Below are 20,172 nucleotides of genomic sequence, written 5' to 3' on the forward strand. Positions count from 1 at the left end.
CCCCCGGGTTTATTTGTTAAAACTTTGTGGCGGTGATGGATGGTTGAAATTATATACCCATATGTTTCTTGTTGATGGATGCATGCGGAATAATATCCTTAATTACACACTCACATATGTTATTGAAATTTATTATAAATATTGGGAATTCGTATATCCTTAACAACTATATACGAAATTATATATATATATATATGCGTATATACCGTTGAACAATAAATATTTAAAACATTCAAACGACGGTCGATCTATGGTCTGTTTAATATTGTTTAGGAATTGAAAAACACGTGCAAAGCTCGAGAAAGATGATGTATATGTCGTCGTGTTTTTATGGGATGTATAAACTGAATCATGAGATATTATTATATGTTTGGATACATGCATGCATTCCTATGCATGCATCCATGTCCTCGCACTCATACAGATGCATGAATTTTGTTTTCCTTCTTTTGACTTTGGTCAGTGTTGCAAAAAGGTGGAAAAAGCCATAATTATCTCTTAGTTTATTTTTCAACTTTATCTTCTATATACTTAATTTTGGTATCTACGGAAAAATATTATGTTAACATTTTCCAACTTCTAGATAAGATCAGAAAGTATGGAATAAAAGGTGACCGTAATTTTATTTCGATATCTATGCAATCTATATATATATATATAACATATAAAATGGGTTAATTGTGTGCAGATCATTGATTACAGAACAGTTATTTTTAAAATATAATACACATGGACCAACATGTTCAAACTGGTTATTCAACTATATTATATATATGTTCTTTAACAAAAAAAAAACTATATTATATGTTTTAGCTACTTTAATGCATTATAAATACTAATCAGAAAATAATTAATCTTATCCTTAATTGTCTTCCCCAACAAAATGAGGCACGTAGCAGTATAAATTAGATGTTTTGTACCGGATTATTAAATTTTTTAAACTTAAATGTGAAATTTGATTATTATTAAAATAAAATGGGAAAACCGACTAAGAAGCGACAAAAGTGGGGTGGGGAGAGACCGGAGACGTACGAGGAACATTAATAGCCAATAGGGCAAGTTGGAGGAGAAATGCATTGAATCGAAGAGGAAAGACCACGTGACCCCTTTTTCCTTCTGATTACCAAAAAAAAACTTAATTTATTTTTATTTTATTGATATATATAAATGTATATAGTTCAGTACTATTGAATTATATGCGTTTCTAATGAGCATATGTCAATTACATTATACATTTTTTTATAAACTAAATTAATATAATGTTTATTTTTCAATCATATTATTAACACAAATTGCAATAATCCGTATAGATACAAGAGAAAAAACGTAATAAAAAGTCGAACATGAATGTTCCAAAAAAAAAATACGCCACTCACAAAAAAAATGTTTGTATAATTTTTTTGTATTTATGTATACGTACCGTCGAAATTATTGGATAAACCTTAATTAATTAGAATGATGATGGAATCGTGAACGCCGATTACGATTCGAAAACGTTACGAAATGGTGCCATATTTACTTGTATACATGTATATATGCATGCATGCATGCATGTATGTATGCATGCATGTATGTATTTATAATATTTTCCACCATATGCATGTGATCTATGAAAGGTTGTGCGATGCCCAATGGCAATTAATGTATGGGCTGCCATGTACGCACATGTATTCAACGCTTTGCATATTTCAACTTCTTCTGAGTTTTTAAAATTTATGTTCATGTACACATAAAAAACATCGAGTTTATTAAAAACGGTCATTAGAATTATATTATTGGGTATATTTTTTTTTTCTGAAAGGAATAATTTTTATAATTTTTTTTAGAAAAGTTATTTTTTCTTGAAAATCCCTTCCCTTTCTTGGAAATTTAATAGATTACAATAATATTTACAGAGTTTTAACTGATTTGATCTCATCAATTTTGATGATTTACCAACAAATACTTGTATTTGAATACAATATGGTGTCACATGTATGATCTCGAGTTTGTTTTCTATAAGCTTATATCTAATGGCATGCTCTTGATTTATACATGTCAAGTTGTGGTCGTATTATTATTATTATTATTATTATTATTATATGGTAGAAAGCTGTTCTCATCGTATATATCCGTACAATGTATTTTTATAAGGAAACAATTGGTCTTTCAATTCGTTTGTCCTATCTGACTCAATCGTTCTGTACATTGCATCTGGTAATTGGTGTTGCATTTGGTAACACATCAAAGTCCCTTTCAGAGTAACTATCATCTCATCCCTAACCAAAAACTTTAGATAAAATATTTGGGTTTGAACATATAACATCAAACTAAATTAAACTATAATATATGCATATATATATATATATCAAAATTAATTTAAAAGTTAGTCAGATATGATTTTATATAACTACATCTTTGAAAATATTATTGATTTTTGAAAAGGATTTAGATTTGCTCCATTTTTTGGAAAAGCACGGAGTATTGAAAATTTAAAAACAGATAAAAGATCGAGAAACTTCGGTCTCAGTCAGAGGCTTAGTTTGCTTCTCATTTCATCGCGTAGATTAAAAAAACGAGAGGAGGAGAGAGAGAGGACCAGGGGAGAAGAACCTTGGAGGAAAGCGTCGCAATAAGTCCGTTTTCTTTCTTAAAACCGGCAACTTGCTCTTCACTTTTGTCAGAAGCATCCATTTTCTTTCCAAAATCAAATCTTTTCAAATCCCCATTTATCTTCCTCCCTTGGATTTGCATCCCAGATTTCGCCTTGTAACCCTCCAACCCTTTCTTCTTCTTCTTCTTCTTCTTCTTCTTCTTGCCAAGTTTCATCAGACGGGTTTTGCCCTCATCACGGTCAAGGTACTGCCTTTCTCCAAATCTGAAACGAAAACTGTCTTTTTTTTTGTGTGTCTGCAGATCTTCGTTTGTTTTATTGCCAGACGTTGATGTTGTTCATGTTTCTGATTATTCTTGAAAACAAATCCGTCCTTTTTCTATTCTGGTTGTTCATACTGGATTCACATTCACTGTTATGTCTATGGATGATTCGTACCATTTACTAATTCTGAACGATACGATTTCCTCTGCAGTTTTGGTTCCAAATCTGACCACTCGTCCCAAAGTCTCGCTGTCTCGGCTCTCTTGCCTGGATTTTGAATTCAGGATCTTGGGGTATCGCTGTTCGGTTCAGAAATTCCAGGGAATCGAACATAAATTCATCGTCTGGATCAAGCTGCATTGACGAAAAAGGTCGTTGCTTTGCATCTGGGTGTATCTCAGTTCTTCGTAAAACCAATTCGGGAGCTAGCCATCTGAATGCTTTGATCAAACCCAGAGAACCTCGTAGATGATTCGCGAAATCTCCGGCTTACCAAAAGACGTCATCAACATCCAAGACCGTTGTTCGGGAAACATCATGGACGTACGGCGAGAGAAGAGCAGAGCCATGAGATTCCGACCGCCGCCGCTGCTGGAGAAGACGAAAAAGCACGAAATCCGGCGAACGATGTCGGCGCAGAATAGCCCGAGAAGGCTGATACCGGCGAGCTACTTCAGCATAGAGTCTCTGGTTCTACTGGTGGGTCTGACGGCGTCGCTGCTGATTCTTCCGTTGATTCTGCCGCCGTTGCCTCCGCCGCCGTTCATGTTGCTTCTCGTTCCCATCGGGATTTTGGCTGTCCTCATGATCCTCGCCTTCATCCCTACTTCCAACCCCAAAAATGTAGCTTGCTCCTATCTGTAAAAAAAAAAAAAGAGATGTAATCTTTTTTTTTTTTTTTTGGTAAAACAAAAAAGATGTAATCTTTGTTTTAGAAAGAACGAGGGAAAAAAAACAGCTTTTTTGTTGCATTACATATATTATACATACATACCTCAAGTGGTAAGGTATACGTATATACATACAGTTGTAAAGAAATGAGGTAAAAGGGATATGAAGTTGAGTTTTACCAATATGACCGTACTCATTTGTTATTACACGAGGTTTCTTCATATACATGGCTTGAGTTACGACAACCAGAACCGACCAGACAGAGACAAACATATCATATCGCCCTTCCACCCTATCCATTGTTCGGGACGACCACATTAAACAGAGACTAGATTCCAGTACATCTCCGGTAAGTTTTACCCAAAAAAAAGCAAAAAAAAAAAATGCTCATCATCTGAACCCCAGATCCGAAATTCTGCGATTATTTCAACTTATCCCAGAAAACGGATGAAAACTCGCCATCGATGCCTTCGTGTTTCCCCCCCTTTCTCCTCCGTGTTTAGGCAGAGGCTCTGTTTCAGTGAGAAGCTTTGACCAAAAATGGAGGAAGATGACGCTCCAAAATGGCGAGGAGGTGACCGCACTGGCCGGCTTCTGTCTCCACGACAAAGCCCTGAAGCTGTCTCACCGCTTCCACGAGCTGTCCCCTTAGCCTCTGCGACAACAACACTCCCCTTGTCTCCGCGCACTCTCTGTACACAGACATGTACCCGATCCCCACCCTCAACGGCGCCGGCAGGTCGCTCAAGCATATCGGAGACTCGCCCCTTTCCGTAATCCTCATCAAGTTCACGAAGTGCTCCTGCCCTTCTCTAATCCCTTTGTCGAAAGCGGCTTCTGACCAGTGTTCCTGCAGAAACGACTTCAGCTCAGGAGGAACGCTCTCGTCGTCTGATCTCGCGATGCTGTCCGCGACAGAGTAAGTGGCCGTGGGATCGCCGAGGAAATCCGATTTGAGGAGAAACTCGACGCCGTTGAGGGACCCGCAGCTTCTTTCCCCGGCCGCTTTGAGGATCTCGATGCTGAGAGCGGCAAGGACAGGTTGCGGGACGTGAGGGAGGAGATAGGCAGCTACCTCTTCTTGGCTGCGGGAAGTAGCGGCCGTCAGGGCAAGGCAGAGTTCCATGTCCCGGCATCCTCTTTTCACGAACCACTGGACGACCTGCATGCAGCCTCTCTCGGCCGCTCTCATCAAGGGGCCTAAGAACGTAATGGCATGACCTTCTTCCACCAGGCACTCCATTGTTCCGATTTTGCAATAATGTGATGCGAAGCCCAAGGCTAGGTCGACATCTACGTCTAGGCTGTTCCTTTGAGCAATCTGAAAAAAAAGGAAAGTCAGAACATACAGAAGAAAACTGACAACAAGGTAATAACGAAGCCTTCGCCACCACATGTGACTTCTGTTCTCAGATGCATAGTTTTAGGCTTCAATTGATTTTAGAAGGTTTGCTGTGAGATCAAAAACAAAATGGTCGAACCACATGTAATGTTCACTGCTAATGTCCTTGGGGAATAAAGTAATTCAAACACAGAACTAATATGAATCAAATGCTGGTATATATGGATGAGATTGAAAGATTTCTTTTGTCATAGGTTGATTACTTAAAAGCAAAGTGTCGTAACTGCGTAACTGGAAATCAAGAAAACGCTTAGGCAAATCGAATATCGTATAGGGTACCTGCAACAAGATGCGCACAAGTTCGGTACTTCCGAAACGTGAAGCTTCAAGAAAACACTGATTCACGTTATCTGCACCACCTTCCACCAGCATACCGAGCAATCCTTGTACAACAGTAGCTGACATTCCAGACGACCAACCAGGATCAAATGAGCTGGAAAATAGTGTGAGGGGAAAGCAAGCTGCATCAAAAGCCTCGGTGAAATCCTTTCCAGTTAGATGATTTCCCGCTAGATCTAAGAACATCTTGAAAGCAGAAAGCTGTAGTTGGATCTCAACAGTTGAATTCTGGCTCACTCTATCCCTAGTTCCCTGGCATCGGGAGTGGAAACCTATACATTTGAGTGCCCATTCAGTAAACTTTTGAACTTTGGCACCAGCTTCTGCTTTAAGAACTTCATCCCCGTTGCACTCCTGGAGACGCTCATGCAACCTGTTATTTCCAGACAAAAGAAAAAGGATTAACAATGGAAAAGATGAAATCATACGGGACATTATTTCATTCCAAGAAAGAAAGAACAAGAGCGATACTGAAAGTAACCTTAGATAGTCTCAAAACACATCCATGATATATTTCTCACAGACAAGTACACATATAGAGCTAACAAGTGAAAGACATCCATCATTGAAGATGAAGATCTCTTCCACGGAAGTTAAAGCAACAGATTTTACAGAACTCACAAGCAGGTAAATTATGTCTACCTAATTGAACATCATTTCCTACAAAGGTTTACCAATGCTAACTCAATTTATATGTGCAGCAGACAACCCATTAAAGACGTAAAAATCATTGTAAAAAGTGCGACCCAGAGGACAGAATTGCAATCCCGAGAAGTAAATGCAAGTTACAAGCGAACCAGAGAAGAAACAAGGAATCATCAAACACAACAACAATATATATAATGAGACGGAAAGAAAAATCTCATAAAAGAATCAGATTTGTACCTTTGAGCCATAACAGTTACAGTATCTGCAAGACTCATGGTGCGACTCTGGCAGGCAGAGACACATGAAGCAAGGAATGAAGTCCTAAGAGTAGCTCGAGTGAAGTCATGAGCACCATGACTTATGACCTTCTTAATCAAACCCATGATCCCGTGTGATTCATGCTCTGTGCTCAAGAACCAAACAGAATCCAGACCAACACACAGCAAATCGTTCAAAGCCTGAGGATCAGCCAACTGAATCAATCTTTCTGCCAGTTCCCAGTTCTGTGAGCTTACAGCCCCTTGGAAGAGTCGTCCCAGTTCAATTCTATCGTGCCGATTAAGCTTCTTATCCTCCCTAAGATTTCCCTTAGTTCTGAACTTTAGTTTCTTTGCACTACAACCACAACATTCACCCGAATTGGTTCCAGCTGAATCATGATGACCAATCAGAGGTGCTTCTCTTGAGAAAACCACATCACTCCCTTCGCCTCCTTCCGATGAAAAATCCGGTAACTCGTTCTTCGGAGATTCAGCAGCGCTCTCCTCAGTTTCCATCTCGGAACAGAAAGGCTCATCAGGGTAAATCTGATCGCTTAATTTCATGTTCTTACACACAATCCCTTTCTCCATTTCCAAACCAAAACAACTCCCAAACCGCTCAAAAAAACCCAAAAAAGGAGAAAACCTTACTCTTCCAAGAGGTATGCAGACATCCTAGAATCCACAAAACAAAGCAAAACCCTCTTCTTTACACAAGTCTAGAGCAACTTCCTACCTCCAGATCTGGATTCATCCGAAAGAAAGTGCCGGAAGCAAACAAAAGAACAAAACTCCCAGATTGATATCCTCTCAATCCATTAACCATTCCAGATTGCTTCAAAAAGTAGACTTAGACAAGAAATCAAGCCCAGCGAATCGAAAGACGAAATCCAGAAATTTTAAGCCCCTTGTCCTGAAATGCTTGAAAATTACAAGACGTGGTTCACGAGAGCAAAAAGGGTCTCAACGATTCAAATAGGTAGCCGTCGAAGCATCGAAATCTACAAAATTACGGCCAAAACCCGAATCCAGCACTGATCCCCATCACCAACTCTCATCCCGCATAAATCCTTGATGCCTTCAATCAGTGGACTCAATCCTGGCGATGCCACCAGTAATCAAGAACAAACCCTAGAACGGAAGAAGGAAAAAAAACACATCATCAACAAAACACCCCAAATTGATTCGCGCGAATACCCGACAATTGAGAAACCGAAATACATACAACCGAATCGGAAAACACAATCAGACAAAAACAAAAACGGAGCAGAGTCGTCGGAAAAACAACGTATATGAACATGAAAAATAAGAAAGAGCGAACCTGAACGAGATTTTCATTGAGAGATGCAGAGAGAGAGAGAGAGAGAGAGAGAGAGAGAGATGGAGAAAGAGAGGTTGAGAAAAGCCCTGTGCGGCTGTGCATTGGGTTCCGGTTTCTTTTCTTTTTTTTTAGAGAGGATTTCATTTATTGCAGTAATTTAAAAAGTTGGATTATAACTGATATTTTCCCAATATTCTCTAGATATAATTATTCTAAATTTAGATTCCCTCTCTTTCCAATAATTTCAGTAAATAAATGAATTATAACCTCCATATTCTGTTAGCTGCAAATCATAGATCGACAAATAACCCCGATTACAAATCATGGAAAAAGATTATATTCCAGTGGAAAATAAAAAAAAGGAATACAATATTCTATTGACTCAATATGCGTGCATATATCTGTGTGTATATATACATGTATCATATTATATATTTTATATATTTACATGTTACGAATATAGTAGTCCGCCAGTGTAGAAAATACTATTTTTAGGGATTTTTTTTTGGAGGAATGCTGAATTTCATTCTTTTAAAGCTTTTGTCTGTCAATAAAAGATAAAGTAGGTTACGTTTTTCGTTAGTAATTGTTTTTTAATGGAGGATTGAATATTAATGTTACATGTGAATCTTTTAAGGCACAACTACATGAAACATGACGTGATTTTGGATTTTATTGGGGTGAGAAATAAAACTCAGAACCTAAGGGGTTAAATCTGTAAGGACCTAAAATTTAGATGGTCAGCCTAAAATTTCATTGAGCATTTTTATAATCTCGTTAATATTATTACTCATATTGTACTAATTATGAATAAAAAGTTGGGAAATCCAAAAGGCATTGAATTTTCTAATTTTGATACAAAAAATATTAATGTTTTAAAATTAATTTTTAATTGATTCAAAAAAAATATAAAAACTTTTTTATAATTATTAAAAATATAACTATATGATTCACAATTTAATTTTTAATATTTGATTTGATATGTCATAGATTACAATGTTCTGTAAGAATTTTACGCGTGAGTGAAGAAATCATATCAATTATTTTATAAATTATTAAGAGTGTCAACATCAATCCAAAATTATTCCGATTTAAAAAAATATATAACTACTAAATATATACAAAAATGTTATCATCATCATCATCTAGTTTTTAGATAACGCAATGTTAAACTATTATCGGGTGACGGGAAAAGGACTCCAAAGTGGTCTGCTTACAGAATCAAGAGACTAAGTTGCAAAGGTCCTTGAAAGAGTGGGGTCGAAATTGAATTAAGAAAACTATCGAACAATCAAAAACCAGACATGGGGCCCACATATGCTGACACCACATGCCATTACGACACGTATCCTCTTTCCGGTTTCTTCTCTCTCCTGCCCGCTCTGCCCCGACTCCTTAGATTATTAGATTCCATTATTTTCCCCAATTATTATAATACCCCCACAAGCTAACAAAAAAAAAAAACTTGAAAATATCAAAATTTATTAACACAGAATAATAGGTAACCGATGTATATTATTTTTTACTAACTAAAACATTAAAATGGATGGGATTTTAAAATGGCTTTCTACGATTTTAAATATTCACAATAGTAGTATTGTTATTTAATCATGCATATCCTACTACTAGGTATTAAAACGATTCAACATCCAAAACTAATTAATTTTCATTACAAATAACAATGTGATTTAATATGTAAATCGAAATAATATATGGACTATCGAAACATATATTTGCAGAATATATATATATATATATATATATATAAGCGTATGACATTTTAGCCGTATGGGCCTTGTTGGACTTATATATGCTGTACGGACCGGTATATATATTTTCGACCGGACCAACTAAACGGGCCTTGGTAAAGTATTGCAAATATGGATCGATAAGGAATGCTCTTTTGGCAATCTTGAAAATTAGTTCAAGATTCAAGATTTATTTTTTTAAAAAATTAAACAAATACACTCAAAACATAAATAAATACATTCAATTTAAAAAAACTACCAAATAAATTATACACACAAACACACTTTTATTCATATTTATACACATATATATTTATTCACACGTACTGTTCATGGCATTATTCAATAGTTTTTCAAAATTTTGTATTTGTTTGATAGCGTAGAAATAATTTAGATTTCACTTTGAGGATATATATCAGACACTCGGGTCTCGGGAATTCAGTGTAATAGCACAAAGTGAATCGGTAAATATAATAATAACTAAATATCTAAAAAAAAGAAAATTAATGGACAATCATTTGTTGTTAGCATCTTTGTTTAGAAAAAAAAAATATCTGAAAATTCTTTAATTTATAGTTTGGTAAAATATTAATTCATAAATTTATAGATGCATCTATTTATTCCCAAACTTATATTTTTAACAAAGTAATTTCTAAATTTTTGAATATAATAATTTTTAAATTTATATTTTTAATACAATAATTCTTAAACTTTATTTTGGTCATTACTAATTAGTGGTATGAACGATTATAAACTGTTACGTAAATGTATGAATTATTATTACAATTAAATTAAAAAAAGTGTAACTTAGAGAATAAATAGATATATTTTCAAGATAATTAATATTATGTCAAATTAATTTTTTTTTTTTAGATTACCGACCTTTTGTTTACGCTCTCTCATCTAATAGGAGACTCCCCACTGACCTCAGCACACGCGCTCTCTTTCACTCTCTCGGTCAGCCATGGATGAAGAGTACGATGTTATTGTTCTCGGAACCGGTCTCAAGGAATGCATCCTTAGCGGTCTACTCTCCGTCGATGGTCTCAAGGTCCTCCCACCATCCTCTTTTTGGGTTTTGTTCGTTAAGCTTTTCATTGCTGGTTTTATTCTTCGATCCGAAATCAAAATTCAAAATTGTATGTGTATAATATACGAATCCTAGGGGAGATGAGATCTTTGATTGTGTGATCTGAGGTCTTGGCTTCGATCTGACTAGGGGTGAATTTGTTAGAAGATCGGATATACCGAGTCTGACCCGGAAGATATCGAAAAATGCCTGTTTTGCTAAGATGGGTTCGCGATTATTCTCTTTCGTCGCGAGTTTATTTTCGTGAGTGGTTGTGTTTTGGGTTTTCAATCCGACCATTGAACCATTTTCCATCAGCTCTACGATTCTTCGTGCGATCTGTTTTGACGCATTAGATAATGAGGAATACGCAGGAACGGCATCTCACAGAAATTTGAAATTCAAGATGAGGTTGGATCCCTTCATGGGACGAGCCGACTTTGTCTTGAATAGATGCGGCATGTGTTTTAAGTAATCATGACATGCTACAGTTTGAAAGCTTGCTGGTCGACTGATGTAGTTTTATGTATGTTCTGGATAGGTTCTTCACATGGACAGGAATGACTACTATGGTGGAGAGTCTACATCGCTTAATCTCAATCAGGTTCTTATCTCTGAAATCTCTTGAATGATCTTTTGCTACTCTCTTGTCCTTTTTAGTTTTAACGAGTATACACCGTTCATGGTTTTCTTTTTGCAGCTTTGGAAGAAGTTTAGGGGAGAAGACAAGGCCCCTGCCCATTTAGGTGCAAGCAGGGATTACAATGTTGACATGATGCCCAAGGTACGATGTACATTGATTCTAGCTGGTTGTTCCTTTTTTTTTTGTACCGAAGCCACCTCCTAACGACTTTCTCTTGATATGGTGGACCAGTTTATGATGGGAAATGGAAAACTTGTTCGTGTGCTTATTCATACCGATGTTACAAAGTACTTGTCCTTTAAAGCTGTGGATGGCAGCTACGTTTTCAACAAAGGAAAGGTGCAGACTTCTCACCCACATGTTGGTTGTGTGTTTGCCGTGATCTCGTTCGTTTTATTTGTAGCTCTTTAATCTGATGAATTAGTCTACAGATTCACAAGGTGCCGGCTACACCTATGGAGGCTCTGAAATCTCCTCTGATGGGTATCTTCGAGAAACGTCGAGCTGGAAAATTTTTCAGTTATGTTCAGGATTACGACGAAAAGGACCCAAAAACACATGGTGGGATGGATTTGAACAGAGTTACGACAAAGGAATTGATCTCGTAAGTTGATGTTCTGATGTCATCCAGCATCATGGTTTTGTTGACATTCAATTAGGAGTGTAAATGGCTGACCAAGTAGATGACACTTTGGCAGGAAATTCGGTCTTGATGACAACACTATTGACTTCATTGGGCATGCAGTGGCACTTCACAGGGATGACTCATATCTCAGCCAGCCTGCCCTTGATACTGTGATGAGAATGAAGGTGAACTGCTCTTAGGGGCTCCAGATTTTATTCCCCTTGTCCTTCTTTCATATTTTGTTTGGAACTGGCATATGCTGACATTCTTGTTTTTAATGGTCTAGCTTTACGCGGAGTCCCTTGCACGTTTCCAAGGAGGTTCACCTTATCTTTATCCTCTCTATGGGCTAGGAGAACTGCCTCAGGTTTCTGTTTCTGTTCTTTCGGTCTATGCATTGTTTGATTGGGAAGTATTCTGATGTTTTGAAATATGATTTCTGGATTCTTTGTTAATTTTTTTCTTTTCATTCTGTCTCAGGCATTTGCACGACTTAGTGCTGTCTATGGTGGAACATATATGTTGAATAAGCCTGAATGCAAGGTCTGTCTCTTTCTATCTCTCTTTTTTGTCGTTCCAACTTCCGCTGGTGGCGGAGGGGCCAACCCTTGTCGTCTTTACTTTGGATTCATGTCAGATCTAATGTGGCAATTTCGTCTCTTATACCAGGTTGAGTTTGATGAAGAAGGTAAGGTTGCCGGTGTTACATCAGAAGGAGAGACTGCCAAGTGCAAGAAAGTTGTTTGTGATCCTTCCTACCTGGCTGACAAGGTAATACTAGAATTGTAATAAGCGCCCAGTGACATTTTAACTGTCCCAAATTCTTTTCCACGATAGCGGGGAGCTGTATAGGGAACACAGATGTTTATGACACCAGTGCCAGTCTCCGATTTCATGTATGGTTGGATCTGTAGGCATAATAACTGTAATAGTGTTAGATACATACACACATCTAGTTCCCTCGGTGTTTTTGTTTTTTTCTGGTTTGTTCATAAGAACATGGATTTGTTGAGGAATAGAGATTTACCCAATTTATTCTGGTTGTTTATCATGTGTGGATTTGAACAGTTCATAACATGATGAAAAATCTTGTTCCAACAGGTCAGGAAGATCGGCAGAGTTGCGAGGGCGATTGCCATAATGAGTCACCCTATTCCAAACACCAACGAATCTCACTCAGTGCAGATCATACTTCCCCAGAAGCAGTTGGGTCGCAAATCAGACATGTTAGTGCTCTTATTTTTATTATTTTTGTCTCTATTGAAAACTTGAAAGACATGAATGAGTGTTTATGCTTAGATATCCATTGTTTTGTGGTCTAAAATGATACCCTTCCTGTGACAGGTATGTCTTCTGCTGTTCGTATTCTCACAACGTTGCTCCAAGGGGCAAATTCATAGCATTTGTGTCAACAGATGCTGAGACGGATAACCCACAAACCGAACTGAAGCCCGGAATTGATCTTCTGGGTCCTGTTGACGAGATATTCTTTGACATATACGACAGATACGAGCCAGTCAATGAACCCTCATTAGACAACTGCTTTATCTCAACAGTGAGTTATCATACTCTTGAGCTATATTATCATTACATTACCTGTTTATTTTATCGAGGGCTGGCTTCTGAAGCTATGTTTCATTTCATAACAGAGTTATGATGCCACAACACACTTTGAGACAACAGTGGCAGATGTGTTGAACATGTATACCCTCATCACTGGAAAGGTATATATGTATATATGTATTCGTTTTCAACTGCATTATGTATCATCATCATCATCATCTATAGACACAATTAATATACAGTCAAGAAGGGATGGAATGAATGGGTGTTTGGTTTTTGCAGGTACTGGATCTTAGCGTGGATCTGAGTGCAGCCAGTGCTTCAGATGAATGAGCAACATTTTTGTCTTGAATCTGCCAAAAATGATGCTCTCTCTCTCTCCTCTCTTACATGATCTTGACTTCTTCTTAAGTTCTCTTAACCTATGTCTGGTTTCTCTCTGATGCCAGTTTCTGGTTTTCATTGCCATGAATGCTGGATCATGAATATGCAAAAGCTCTTAAACTTATAAACAAATTGTCCTAAGCTTCATGATTTGACTTTTAGTCTCATTTTAGATTTTCCATTCTAAACACTAATTACTTCTTTTTGTCAAGTGGCTTGGGAAGTTTGACCCAAACAGTAATAGATGTTCATTGTCTGGCTTTTCTGTGTTCAGTTTGTGTTGGAATTTAATGATGTCTTCCATTCCATTACTTTTATTGCTATCCAAATAGTAATAGTGAGAGTAAATTTGTTTAATAATAATTTTAATTAAAAAATACACGAGTTCATCATAGTTTTAATTTAAAAAAGGAAAGAATTACGTGAAAGGTGAAATCTATTGTTTATATCATCTAAAATATCATAGTGTATTTTCAAAAAAAAAACTCTGAAATTTGCGTATTTCACCAGATTTTTTTTGGTAGTGATGATGAGGTTTAGTTGTTGCTTTTACGGTTGGACACTCGGGCTTTAGCCCAAACCGGACGATGAGTCGGTCTGATCCGGTTATTAAACCGGTTTTCTTTAACTCATCCAAAACGCAGCGTTTTAATACTTCACATCAAGGTTTTTTTTTCCTGCCCCTTGTCTCGCCGTTGGTCCTCTCTCCTACCTCTCCCTTGAGAGTAGTCTCTATAAGGTAATCTGGCGCGCATGAATTCTCCTAGTTCTTACGCTGATTCTGTCGCAATTCCCAGGGTTGGATTTCAATTCAGTTTCTCCTTTTAATCGTTTTCAGATCGATTTTGTCTGTAGTTTTATTCACGGATCAGTTCTTCGTCGTAGCGTCTGTTTACTGGGTTTTCCTGTCTAGGGTTTGTTTCAATCACCAATCCGGTTGAGCCCTTAAAATCTGATGTCTTTCTCTCGCAGTTTGAAACCGAGTAGAGAAAGGGGGGCATCGAGTAGAAAAACGGAAGCGTAAAGGATGAAGCTTGACGTGAATGTATTGAGATATCTGTCCAAAGATGATTTCCGAGTACTCACTGCGGTCGAGATGGGCATGCGAAACGTTTGTTTTCCCCCTCCTCCTCTTCCCTGGATTCAAAATTAGGGTTTTCGGTTTACTGGAAATCGATTTCTTTTATCCACTGACAGATTTCGGTTATTTTCGGTTGCAGCATGAGCTTGTCCCTGCCGAACTCGTCGAGCGCATTGCTTCTCTCAAGTATTTGTTTTTTTCTTATCTATCTCCATGTTTTGAGTGATTTTTTGTCTGTTAGTGTGTTCTTTTGTTCTTGGCTTTAACTCGCTATTTCAGAAACAGTAACTTTGCAGATCTTGTGATAATCATATGCTTGTCGTGTGTCCAGGCATGGAGGCACCTACAAGGTCCTGAAGAACTTGCTCAAGTATAAACTTCTGCACCACGATTCCTCTAGATGTGGGTAGTTGCTTATGCCTCAATTTGTTCCATACGGATCTGCAGTTTTAGAAAGTGGGGCTGGCCCTAATGGTGTTCTTTGCATCTTTATCTAGATGATGGATTCCGGCTTACATATCTCGGTTACGATTTTCTTGCCATTAAAACGATGGTCAACCGAGGCGTATTTAGTGCCGTTGGTCGTCAAATCGGGGTTGGTAAAGAATCAGGTGAGTCGTCGGTGCATTTTATTTGTGGGTTTTTTCTTCAGTAACATACCCTACAGAAGTTATTTGTGTATGTATGTTTGGTTTTATCTAATTTATGTGTCCTTTACCATCTAATGTAGACATCTTTGAGGTTGCTCAGGAAGACGGGACTGTCCTTGCAATGAAGTTGCATAGACTGGGGAGAACTTCTTTTAGGGCAGTCAAATCTAAGCGTGATTACCTGCGGCACAGGAGTAGTTACAATTGGTTATACCTGTCTCGGCTTGCAGCTCTCAAGGAATTTGCTTTTATGAAGGTTATTATTTCCTGTTTCCATCAGTGCAACACCTGCTTTTGTTTCATAACTTTGCCCTTTTGGCTTAATGTTTGTCGGCATGATAAGCAGGCTTTGGAAGAACATGAGTTCCCTGTTCCGAAAGCTATTGACTGCAATAGGCATTGTGTTATCATGTCCCTTGTCCAGGGCTACCCCCTGTAAGTACCTTTACTTCCCAAACAGACTCTGTAAATGCCGTCCTAGCCTGATTGCAGTATTTACTGCCCTTATTGTCTATCACAGTGTTCAGGTGAAGCAATTGCAAAATCCCGAGACTGTTTTCGAGAAGATCCTTGGGATTGTTGTTCGTTTGGCAGAGCATGGTCTAATTCACTGTGATTTCAACGAGTTCAACATTATGGTAATATAATTTAATATCTCGAGTTCTCGACTACTGATTATGATTCCTTTTTCTCTTGCATTTCTGATAGCAGACCGCAATTTTTATTGCCAAGTATGTTGTGTTTAGTTGGCATTGGTTTCGTTATCTAAGTTGCTTCTTACTGATGATTTAGACTTGTCAAAGGATAAATAAATTGTCTTGTCTTGTAGGTTACTGACCATTTTGGGTGACTTGTCTAATTTCTATATGTATCTTAGATTGATGATGAAGAGGATATTACAATGATCGACTTTCCGCAAATGGTCTCTGTTTCACACCGAAATGCACAGATGTATGTGATATTTCTTCTGTTCACCTTGTCTCGAAAAATTGTTATCATTTTCCCTCCGATGATTTTACTGGATTTGGTGTAAGTAAATATGATTTCTGCCACTCATATTTGCATATAAAATCTATTATAGGTACTTTGACCGTGATGTTGAGTGCATCTTCAAGTTTTTCAGAAAGAGGCAAGTGCCTGAATAATTTCAGAAATAAACCTTCTTTCCACAAACCCGCCCGCATGATCCATCCTTCAGTACTCCTTGCATAATCCTTGAATGCTTAACCTTGCTTCCCTTTCAGGTTTAATATGACTTTTCAAGAAGATAAAGGTGATTCGGATGAAACAGAAGAGGTAGATGCAGCAGATGATAGCGGCAGACTGTCATTTTCGGAGATAGCAAAGTCTGCTGGTGCTTTGGATAAGGAACTAGAAGCTAGTGGGTTCACAAGAAAGGAGCAGAATGACCTTGATAAAGTATGTAAACCCATATCACCTTGATTCCTAGTCCAAGATTCCTTTTTTTAGCCATAGTCCAAAAAGTTTTTTTATATTTATTGTCTGTAGGATGATGTCTTTAATGCTGTTCCACTTGAGGTTTCTTTCATGTGGTGTTTAAATGGAATCTAAAATGAATATTGGGTTTTATCTTTTGCAGTTTATTGAAAATGGCCTCGAGAAGGGTGAAGATTCTGGTAACGAGGAATCTGAAGATGAAGAAGAGCAGACTTCTGAATCAAATGAGGAAAACCTTAGTGGGTTCAACTCATTTCAAGAAAAGGTATGATAAAATTGTGTTAAATAAAGAATGATATTGACATTGGAAGGGCGGCATAGCTTTCCTTTTTTTGCCCCTTCTTAATATGATAATATCTGATGTTCTCTGCATTTTCCATGCATGATGCATCTGTAGTTTTGTTTTGCACTTCACACCGGATAAAATCTATATAATGTTTGTTTGGCATGAATGATAAAAGGAGCAGAATTCAAACAATCACGTCGTTGACGATGACAATCACGAGAAAGGTCAAAGCGGTGGATCTGAAGATGAAGATGAAAGTGATGAGGTTAGCATTTACTCCAATAGTCAGTCTCCTATGCAAAAAACAAAAACTATCTTTCACTCTAGTAAATACCCGTTTTCTTCTGCGGCAGGAAGAAGAAGGCATAGAGCTGGCGAAAAGATTGAACAAGCAAAGGAGACGTGCCATGGCAGCGGTGAGGGGAGGACGGAGGAATTCATCAAGGAACTCATACAAGGACAAGGGAGGTCGATCTTCTCAAAATTCCAAAATCCAGAAAAGGTTGAAAGACTGGTGACATTTATGACTTGGAAAAGGAGTTAAATGATCATCAGAGCACAGAATGAAGACACAAAGTTTTTGGAGCTTGGGATCCAAGAGTGATCATATGATATAACCGCTTCATAAAAAACACAGAAGCGGGTTTTGTTTCTTCTGCTCCAGCATCTCAGGAGCTCTGCAGATTTTGGTGGTGTCGTGAGAGGATCGAACACTGTAATATCAGTTTGGATTTTTGTGTGAACCAAAAGCTTGTTTATCCGATTTTCTTGCAAGATGTAAGATTCTTGCCATTTAATAACTAATGAAAGCATGTTTTTATTTCATAGAGTGTGAGATTGTTCGGTCATAAACTGGATGCAGTTTGGTCTAAGTGGGAGGTTTTTCTGTTTGATTAGGTTATATCTCAAACCATTGCTTTAGAAAAGACAATGACAAGACAAAACAGAAAAACCTAAAAGATTCCTGAAACTGAAGCTACAAGCTAAGACAGATCTTGGTGGACGTAATTATCCCACAGAGCAGATGCAATTTCATCCCTTAACCTTAAACTATCTTCCATCTGTTCCTGTGTAAAACCCATCGGCTCTAGTCCATGTTTCTCATCTTGCACAAGCTGTTCCTGTTCCTGCTCTGAAGCCATTGACGCGTCTTCTGTTCCTGCCACTCTATCATTTTCGAACATCCTGAAAACGAAATCATCAGGTTTCTCGGAGAGGACGAAGTTGTGCAGTGCACAAGCCACGATGACCAGCTTCACTTGCGTTTGTAAAGGGTATGGAGGAGCCGAAAGGAGAATCGGGAAACGCTCCTTCAATGCCCCGAATATACGGTTAGTTGCTACGTGAAGCAGCAAATGCCGCTGATTGAATAGCTCCTTTGGATCCTTCGGGTGATAACCGTTAGGTTCTTCGCCTGTTTGGACCTTAACATCATCATATGCGGCTATGAATCCCGGAATATTTGGATACTTAGAGTCCACAAGGTAGTATTTTCCTGCACCATAATGAAATTTTCATCACCAACTTACAATGATAGAGTTCGGGAATTGGTAACAATGGTGTGAAGATGCAGAATTTACCTTCGGGGACATGGAATTTGTTGCGTCTGGTCAATGCAGCAGCGAGAACTTGCTCATCAGAAGCAGAGCCTTCCCAGCCGGCTAAAACGTAATGGAATCTGAGATCAAGTGAGAAAGCTGCAAGAACATTTTGCGTAAGAAGTCCCTTCTTGTTGCGGAAAGGACCTTGCTCGTCTACTCCCACCATGACGGGAATGTGTATTCCGTCAACAACTCCCACACAATCCTACACAGAGAGCAAATACTTAGCAACCAGCGGAATCAAAACCGAAATCTATGGCAGGAAGCCATTAACATTTCTTGCCTTGAAATAAGGATAAAGACGAGGATCGTCCATGATTTCATGTGGGATATCAGGCCCTGGTGGATGGAAGAACTCAGTGGAAATCGCCATGACAGCATTCAAGACATTGTTGAAATGGCGACTGATAGTTTCCCCAGAGTATCTGAACAGCTCTTGAACAGCTCGAGTTCGCAGATTATGGCCGATGATGAACAAGAATATGGCAAGCTGCTCCTCGATCTTGATCCTGTTGGTGTGGCGCAACAAGCCTCTGGTTTGCAGAATATCGCAGAGCTTGTAGAAGACGGGCTTATCCATGCGGAAATTCTCCAAACAACGCTCGTTAGGACCATTCAGCACTTGGTACACAAACTTTTTACCACCTGGAATGGGGACATGGCTGAGTTCTTTGGGCACAGAACTGGTAACAACTCGGTCTTTGTCTTCTTCATCGAAGCTCTGCATTGAGAGAACAGTATCTGCAATGGACAAAAGAGGTGAAGCATAAGAGAGGGACAGAATCGGCAGAAACAACCGGGCATGTCTGGTCGGACACTGCGGCAAATACAGAGAACTCGCAAGTTTTTTTTCCCGCCCCCCAAACAGACAAGTAGGAACCCATCCCATGTGACAAAACCAGAGAAACAATCCGAGGAGGAGGATTTCGAAGAAGAATAAGAGAGAATCACAACCTGGGAAGACGAAGCTCATGCAGTGAAAGCGAATTTCAGGCAAAACCCTGATGGAGAAAGAAGCAAAAACCCTTGTTTCCAGTGAAGGAAGGTACAAAAATCAGGCCTAGGTTTCCAATTGAGAGCAACAAGTTTCATACCAAAACTCAGTGAGAGACGACGACGACGACGACGATGGTTACGCCCTAAAGATGAACATCATAGCGGCAACCGAAGCACCCCAAAATCGATAATTTCATGAACCCAGAAAAGATAAAAGATAAACCCAACTTCACACACAGAGAAGAGGAAATCGTGAAGATCAACCAAGAACAAACACGAACAGGGATTCATGATCGATACATAAATGGTCCGAATTTTGACCCAAAACGAAGTCCAGAGTCCAAAGGAAG

The 20,172-nt window shown here is 38.3% G+C and overlaps 5 protein-coding genes and 1 long non-coding RNA gene across 13 annotated transcripts; 3 read left to right on the plus strand and 3 right to left on the minus strand.

Annotated features, from left to right (window-relative positions):
• Window positions 1-2,510: 2,510 nt before the first annotated feature.
• Window positions 2,511-3,831, plus strand: LOC104802351 (ARGOS-like protein). The gene is made up of 2 exons (XM_010525904.2): window positions 2,511-2,838; window positions 3,069-3,831. The coding sequence occupies exon 2, from the start codon at window positions 3,326-3,328 to the stop codon at window positions 3,719-3,721; it is 396 nt and encodes a 131-aa protein (XP_010524206.1). The 5' UTR covers window positions 2,511-2,838; window positions 3,069-3,325; the 3' UTR covers window positions 3,722-3,831.
• Window positions 3,832-3,932: 101 nt separating this feature from the next.
• On the minus strand, window positions 3,933-7,832 carry LOC104802352 (ankyrin repeat protein SKIP35). The gene is made up of 4 exons (XM_010525905.1): window positions 7,719-7,832; window positions 6,375-7,528; window positions 5,430-5,862; window positions 3,933-5,069 (listed from the first exon to the last, which is right to left on the minus strand). Exons 2-4 carry the CDS (start codon window positions 6,986-6,988, stop codon window positions 4,266-4,268), a joined length of 1,851 nt encoding a protein of 616 aa, XP_010524207.1. The 5' UTR covers window positions 6,989-7,528; window positions 7,719-7,832; the 3' UTR covers window positions 3,933-4,265.
• Window positions 7,833-10,374: 2,542 nt separating this feature from the next.
• LOC104802353 (guanosine nucleotide diphosphate dissociation inhibitor 1) lies at window positions 10,375-14,015 on the plus strand. Its single transcript, XM_010525906.2, has 13 exons — window positions 10,375-10,517; window positions 11,077-11,139; window positions 11,236-11,319; window positions 11,410-11,517; window positions 11,610-11,782; window positions 11,877-11,988; window positions 12,090-12,170; window positions 12,284-12,346; window positions 12,473-12,574; window positions 12,905-13,029; window positions 13,148-13,358; window positions 13,453-13,527; window positions 13,649-14,015. The coding sequence occupies exons 1-13, from the start codon at window positions 10,431-10,433 to the stop codon at window positions 13,697-13,699; spliced, it is 1,335 nt and encodes a 444-aa protein (XP_010524208.1). The 5' UTR covers window positions 10,375-10,430; the 3' UTR covers window positions 13,700-14,015.
• A 385-nt stretch (window positions 14,016-14,400) lies between these two features.
• LOC104802357 (serine/threonine-protein kinase rio2-like) lies at window positions 14,401-18,048 on the plus strand. Of its 5 annotated transcripts, none has more exons than XM_010525913.1 (14): window positions 14,401-14,489; window positions 14,723-14,861; window positions 14,971-15,017; window positions 15,163-15,233; window positions 15,329-15,442; window positions 15,562-15,737; window positions 15,828-15,916; window positions 16,002-16,119; window positions 16,359-16,432; window positions 16,563-16,610; window positions 16,726-16,900; window positions 17,082-17,204; window positions 17,401-17,490; window positions 17,579-18,048. In XM_010525913.1, the coding sequence occupies exons 2-14, from the start codon at window positions 14,778-14,780 to the stop codon at window positions 17,741-17,743; spliced, it is 1,374 nt and encodes a 457-aa protein (XP_010524215.1). In that variant the 5' UTR covers window positions 14,401-14,489; window positions 14,723-14,777; the 3' UTR covers window positions 17,744-18,048. The 5 variants fall into 5 exon arrangements, with proteins under 5 accessions (XP_010524215.1, XP_010524214.1, XP_010524216.1 ...); XM_010525912.1 differs by having other exon boundaries at window positions 14,468-14,548; XM_010525914.1 differs by having other exon boundaries at window positions 14,468-14,548; window positions 17,407-17,490.
• On the minus strand, window positions 17,208-17,651 carry LOC104802356. Its single transcript, XR_770021.1, has 2 exons — window positions 17,560-17,651; window positions 17,208-17,464 (listed from the first exon to the last, which is right to left on the minus strand). It is a non-coding gene; the product is annotated as an uncharacterized LOC104802356 (long non-coding RNA).
• Window positions 18,027-20,150, minus strand: LOC104802355 (putative nuclease HARBI1). 4 transcript variants are annotated; one of them, XM_010525910.1, is made up of 4 exons: window positions 19,921-20,150; window positions 19,110-19,567; window positions 18,806-19,031; window positions 18,027-18,720 (listed from the first exon to the last, which is right to left on the minus strand). In XM_010525910.1, exons 2-4 carry the CDS (start codon window positions 19,551-19,553, stop codon window positions 18,209-18,211), a joined length of 1,182 nt encoding a protein of 393 aa, XP_010524212.1. In that variant the 5' UTR covers window positions 19,554-19,567; window positions 19,921-20,150; the 3' UTR covers window positions 18,027-18,208. The 4 variants fall into 4 exon arrangements, with proteins under 4 accessions (XP_010524212.1, XP_010524210.1, XP_010524211.1 ...); XM_010525908.1 differs by having other exon boundaries at window positions 19,110-19,827; XM_010525909.1 differs by having other exon boundaries at window positions 19,781-20,150.
• Between the last annotated feature and the right edge of the window lie 22 nt (window positions 20,151-20,172).

Source organism: Tarenaya hassleriana, unplaced genomic scaffold (genome assembly GCF_000463585.1).
Source record: "Tarenaya hassleriana unplaced genomic scaffold, ASM46358v1 Cleome8, whole genome shotgun sequence".
In the NCBI taxonomy this organism is placed as follows: domain Eukaryota; kingdom Viridiplantae; phylum Streptophyta; class Magnoliopsida; order Brassicales; family Cleomaceae; genus Tarenaya; species Tarenaya hassleriana.

Coding starts and splice junctions, on each gene's coding strand:
- LOC104802357 (XM_010525913.1), top strand. CDS start 14,778: ATGAAGCTTGACGTGAATGTATTGAGATATCTGTCCAAAGATGATTTC. Junction 14,862..14,970: donor TCGAGATGGGCATGCGAAAC/GTTTGTTTTCCC, acceptor TTTCGGTTGCAG/CATGAGCTTGTCCCTGCCGA. Junction 16,433..16,562: donor TCACACCGAAATGCACAGAT/GTATGTGATATT, acceptor AATCTATTATAG/GTACTTTGACCGTGATGTTG.
- LOC104802353 (XM_010525906.2), top strand. CDS start 10,431: ATGGATGAAGAGTACGATGTTATTGTTCTCGGAACCGGTCTCAAGGAA. Junction 11,518..11,609: donor ACGTTTTCAACAAAGGAAAG/GTGCAGACTTCT, acceptor ATTAGTCTACAG/ATTCACAAGGTGCCGGCTAC. Junction 13,528..13,648: donor ATACCCTCATCACTGGAAAG/GTATATATGTAT, acceptor TGGTTTTTGCAG/GTACTGGATCTTAGCGTGGA.
- LOC104802355 (XM_010525908.1), bottom strand. CDS start 19,799: ATGAGCTTCGTCTTCCCAGGTTGTGATTCTCTCTTATTCTTCTTCGAA. Junction 19,032..19,109: donor GTCTTTATCCTTATTTCAAG/GCAAGAAATGTT, acceptor CTCTCTGTGTAG/GATTGTGTGGGAGTTGTTGA. Junction 18,721..18,805: donor CAAATTCCATGTCCCCGAAG/GTAAATTCTGCA, acceptor ATTATGGTGCAG/GAAAATACTACCTTGTGGAC.
- LOC104802351 (XM_010525904.2), top strand. CDS start 3,326: ATGATTCGCGAAATCTCCGGCTTACCAAAAGACGTCATCAACATCCAA.
- LOC104802352 (XM_010525905.1), bottom strand. CDS start 6,988: ATGGAGAAAGGGATTGTGTGTAAGAACATGAAATTAAGCGATCAGATT. Junction 5,863..6,374: donor GTAACTGTTATGGCTCAAAG/GTACAAATCTGA, acceptor TGGAAATAACAG/GTTGCATGAGCGTCTCCAGG. Junction 5,070..5,429: donor TTGTGCGCATCTTGTTGCAG/GTACCCTATACG, acceptor CTTTTTTTTCAG/ATTGCTCAAAGGAACAGCCT.